Source organism: Montipora capricornis, chromosome 1, assembly GCF_036669925.1.
Source record: "Montipora capricornis isolate CH-2021 chromosome 1, ASM3666992v2, whole genome shotgun sequence".
In the NCBI taxonomy this organism is placed as follows: Eukaryota; Metazoa; Cnidaria; class Anthozoa; order Scleractinia; family Acroporidae; genus Montipora; species Montipora capricornis.
In genome coordinates, this window is record NC_090883.1 from 37,008,413 (window position 1) to 37,013,412 (window position 5,000).

At 39.8% G+C, this 5,000-nt stretch overlaps 1 protein-coding gene across 1 annotated transcript in view; it reads right to left on the reverse strand.

The window, feature by feature from the left end:
* The window catches only part of LOC138014692 (beta-secretase-like), a 14,756-nt gene that overhangs the window by 8,326 nt on the left and 1,430 nt on the right, over positions 1–5,000 (reverse strand). The window contains exons 2-9 of the mRNA XM_068861776.1: positions 4,297–4,342; positions 3,935–4,029; positions 3,569–3,641; positions 2,387–2,443; positions 1,909–1,973; positions 1,753–1,824; positions 536–640; positions 386–449 (exon numbers count right to left, since the gene is read on the reverse strand). Coding sequence (XP_068717877.1) covers positions 386–449; positions 536–640; positions 1,753–1,824; positions 1,909–1,973; positions 2,387–2,443; positions 3,569–3,641; positions 3,935–4,029; positions 4,297–4,342 — 577 coding nt within the window. The remainder of the gene's footprint in view (positions 1–385; positions 450–535; positions 641–1,752; positions 1,825–1,908; positions 1,974–2,386; positions 2,444–3,568; positions 3,642–3,934; positions 4,030–4,296; positions 4,343–5,000) is intronic.

The following is a 5,000-nucleotide window of genomic DNA, read 5'->3' on the forward strand; positions in this document are numbered from 1 at the left end:
TTGAACGAGGCTATTGGAGAACGAAAAGGCCAATCGGATCAGAATTGGAATATACTCTGGAGAAATATTTGAAAATTTTACCTATTATCTGTGCTGTCGGGCCGAAGTATCTAACCTTTCTTGTTTTTCATAATAAGAATAATCAACTTTATTTATACAGGGTAACACAACAGTAATCACCGAAAAACTAGTGGCACTCCATTCCTAGCAAAGCAAATTAAGTGGTAGTTTCTTCGTATTGTCAAAAGAAAGCTTCGTCTCTAAAGGCAAATGTTACAGTCAAACAGCAGTTTCATGAGGCCAAATTTATTGTCTTAGGAATAGAGATAGAAAATGAACAGACCGGCTGGTGAACGAGGCGAGTGACGGCAGTTTCAATACTCACCACTATCAACAATGGCGGATGAAGAACTGGGTGGCAACAAGCCAAGATCATTGCCGGCAACGTCCTGAGAGACAATGGAACAATGTATGTTTAGATTTAGAAGAAATAAATACTGATTAAAACACTGGCGAAACTAATGAACTCACTCACAATGCCTGTCATAGAAACACTGTACCAAGTCTCTTGGTTGATATCGGTGTAGTGAATGGGTGAATGATATTCGAATGCCTCTGGAAAGTCCAGCCAGATTTTGCCCTAAAAAAGGTTTTTGATAAAAATGATAGCCTCGCTTTTTTTTTTAATTCCAGTCGTGTGCAATGAAAAGTAACTTTGGATTGTGTTAAACCCAGATCAAATAAAGTGGGACACCAACAGGGAGGTAGCGATGGCCGAGTGTTTAAAGCGCCAGACTCCGGAGTTGCCGAGAACATATCCTTCTCTTACCACTAACTGAAGTTGTTCTGAGTTGCCCAGTTCAACTTTTCGGTAGCGGTTGTCAAAATGGCCAACATGTCTGCCTCTCACAAATTGAGATCCCTGACGGTTTGCTTCATTGGTCAATGATTTCCGTCAAAAGCCCCCAAAGGGGAGTGATTAATTTGGGACACATTTACATGTTTTTCATTAAAAGGAGGTGTTTATACTTGCTTAATAATTAAAACAAACTATTAAATTCAAAATGAAAAGCAACGTGACTCTGAACCTGAAAAAAAGAGAAAGATAAAAAGAAGAAAAGAAATGGGACCCAATTAAAGGGGCTCTGTCACGTTATTTTAGGATGTTTCGCGGAAATCTTTAGTTAATCACGAGTTTAAAACTCGAAAATGGTATTGTGGAATTCCTTTACCGATAAAATTATCGTTATATGGCAAACAAGATGATTCGGAGCCAAAACGACCTTTATCCGGGCGATTTGCTGTAAACTTGAAAAACGTTACTCGCGATCGGGGCTTTTTCATGATAACTCAAATGGGATCCGTTTCAATCTTGTCTATTTATGTCTGTCTTTGTTTTTCTTTCCTTACGCTCTATTTTTTTTTTCATTTGTTCAACAGTTTTAAGTGGTTATGGTACTGTTTCATTCTCACTTTTTGGGCATTTCAGTTGGGTGTCATGAAGTTACATCATCTTGCGGGACATAGCTCCCTTAAGAGGGAAGTACCGTAACAAGAAAAACTGTCAATAGAGAGCTAATTGCGTGCCCAATTAATTATGGCATCGTCCCATATCCTCTCTACCATTTCTCATTCCCACAAATCATTTCAAACCTCCCTTGAAGGAGAGTGGTGAATGGGACCGAAAGCGGCTTCATTCAGTCTATTTCACAAACTTAACACAATTTCATTACCAACCGAAGATCGACTTACCATTCCATTGCACAAGCCAAGAGAAAACACATTGGGAACCTTGTTGTCTTGAACGAGTTGATCATACAAAGGCTGTAAGGACAAACATGACGCGAGGCACTTTACTAACTGCTTTCAGTATGACATGGTCCAAAATGTGAAAAAAAATCACCTTACCTGAACATCATCCGTCGCCAAACTCTTATACGCGAGACCAAGAATGCCTTCATTGATAGAATTTCCTGAATCAAAATAGTAGGAAAAGTGATGAGTTAGAGCGACTAGGAATACGAAAATCAAGGGATGGGTAAAAAACGAATTCCAAAGACAAAAAAAAATTGAAATTACTCGAAATAGTCTTTTCGACGGAGATTTTCGATTATCATGGAAGCTGAGCACGGTCTTCGTTTTCTGCCGAAATCCTACCTAAAGAGGAATCTCGAAACAGTTTTTTAGTAGGAATATTACGACTGATATAGTCTCTTTGTAACTCTACCTTTAACGGAGTAGCTCTGATTGGTTTTGTCGAAAGAAAAACTGACTAAGAATTAAGAAAACCATTGGGCGAAAAAACGTCAATGAGATTTGCAAGTTAAGCTGAAATTGTAAACAGTGACTCATATAGTGACCTCCCTGATTCGTACATAGTACTCACTAAGAAAGAAGTCTTTTTCGTGACTGATGACTGCAAACTCTGCTGTTGTTCTTGGGCCTAAAACAATTGAGACAACGGTCAAAATAATTTCTAATGTTATACACCCAGACTTTCTCTCAACAAAACCAGCACTATGGTTGGTTGATTCTTGGTCACGTGGCCCTGATCAAATTCAAATGTATCCCGACCGGGATGCAATTCCGCAGTTGTTGTCCGCTCCGGATGTTTTGCTGCGATTGTTGCAGGAAAAGTCTAAATATATAACAAAGCACTTAATGTCTGGTCCCTCGGGAAACTAGTTAGTTTTGTTTTTCCTCGAGTCCTGATGTTTCCCTCGACTTTGTCTCGAGAAACATGAGGACTCTCGGGAAAACAAAACAAACTGTTTCCCTCGGAACCATACATTAAGTGTATAATATATATTGAGACAAGCCTAAAAGCGGAGCTCCTCAATTATTATTTATTTATGTTTTTGTTTTCAGATATTTTTATAACAAGCCTGCCAGAGTCTGCTTATCAGAAGACAAGTCCGACCTGCTCATTACTTCAAGTTAGTCTATTTTCCCGAGGCAAATGAAAGGCTATACTATACGTAACTGAAGAGAGAACAGAAGAGCACACAGTGCATTTTTATTTTTCGACACACTCTTCCGAAACGTGGGGAGACGTGGGTTCGAGTCCCGCTTAGGGCAAAACCCATTTTTTCGGATGAGTTTATCGAAAGGTAAAAATGCACTGTGTGTGGTTCTCTTCTCTCTTCAGTTACGTCTTTCTTGTTATTTTCGCCGTTTCTCGTCTCCATTGTTTCAGCCTTTTTTCCCATACTCGTCAGTGCTTGATCTATCGTCGCTGCTCTTCACTATGATTTCCTCTCTTTATTCGGACTCTCGCTTGATCTCTCTCTTTGGTTTTTTCTGATGCATTTCTGACCCGGCTAAAGCCCAGGCATCCAAATCCAAAACCTTAATCACTGCGCTATGACACTTCCTTAAATTCCGAGGCGTGGAAAGTTAGCAGCTATTTTAGTTTAAAGTTGATGATATCGGATCAGTGCTTTCCTAGATCTGCGACTGCGCAAAGATAATAACGGGAAGACATCCTCCTTTATCTTCTATTCTATTCTCCTATTCATGAAATCGTTCGAAAGCGACCAGTTATTACATTAGTAAGTTATTCTCTCACCGTCCCCTGGCAAAGCAACAACGTCGCGGTAAATATCACCTGACCACGCCCCTTTTCCATATTCTGTCTCAATCTGTGACAGAAAATGTCGAGGCAGTAAATAGTTAAGAGCTATAGGTCTTTCATTTGATTTCATAAATCTTACGTAGTTTAAAAGATTCCAAAACAAAATGGTTTTGAGCTAAGGAAAAATATTGTAGATATCCTTAAGAACTTTATGCATCCCAGGGCCTAAAATAAAGATTTTATGGTATGCGGCCAAAGCTAAAAGAAAGAGGGCACTTGTAATTTCCCTGTCAATTCTGGGCTAATTGAGTCTAGTCAATAATACAACGTGCATTTGAGCTATGAGCTAATCAAACCTACCGGTATATGTTGATCTTCTGATGTGCTTGATTTCTCTGGATAATAAAATGTTTCTATCTCGCACTTGCGATCCATTTCGTCACGACAACGCGGACCTTGAGTATGACAAATTGTGTATTATTAAGTATCAAGCTTGGGTATAAGTACATAGAGTGTGTAGTGTGTGTGTGTGTGTGTGTGGTGGGAGTGGGGGAGGGGAGCTTGACATGATACCTCATTGGACACACTGCAAATCTACACCCCACCTACCACCCCAAGTTAGATCCCAGCCCTATTAAGAGTGTCTCTACTAGTGCGTGCCAACAGAGAAATGAAATCGACTGCTGAATTACATTCATTTTTGAGACGTTCAGTATACTCACCTGCGATTGCCATGTTAGAAGAACCAGTATCGACAAGAAATTCCAGCTGCGGAAGAGAAAGTTAGTTATTGCAGAAATACAAAACAATATTTAATCAGGGCTTGTAAAGACGACTTGTCGGTTTAAGGGGATCTTCGTGAACATGATTCTGGGCTGGGCTCGGTTACCGAGATGAAATTGGTTTCTGTTCATATGGCGACTTTCAGTCCGCTTAAGATTTGAAAAGTTGTGACGACGCGACCATTCAGGCGTAAAAAATGACGAACAAGGATTTCTTGATATTCTTTGTTTTCTTTCATTTTCCATTCAATTTATGTTAACTATCAAATGAAACAATATCAAGCTTCATTATAGAAGAAAAGAGAAGTTAAGAACTCGGTAATGTTTCCTTCTATCGATCACGAAAATGCATTGTATTATTTTCCTCCCGGTAAGCTGAAGCCTAAGTGTTCATGTGGCAAGATTTCCAGCTCGGACACCAGTCACGCCTGACTCAAATTAACTGGTACCCAGTCCTTGCGCGGCGCGAGGCTTAGTTTTATTACCACAAAGGTAATAAGCCGTTGGAGCAAGAAAATTCGGTCTTATTCTCAGATCAAGTGGGCGGTTGAAAAAGGCAAACAAAAAATCAGGTATGATCCTAAAATAGATTGGCGACGCGCTCATTCACAGGCGGTGAGCGGTGAAAGGAAAATGAAATGGAA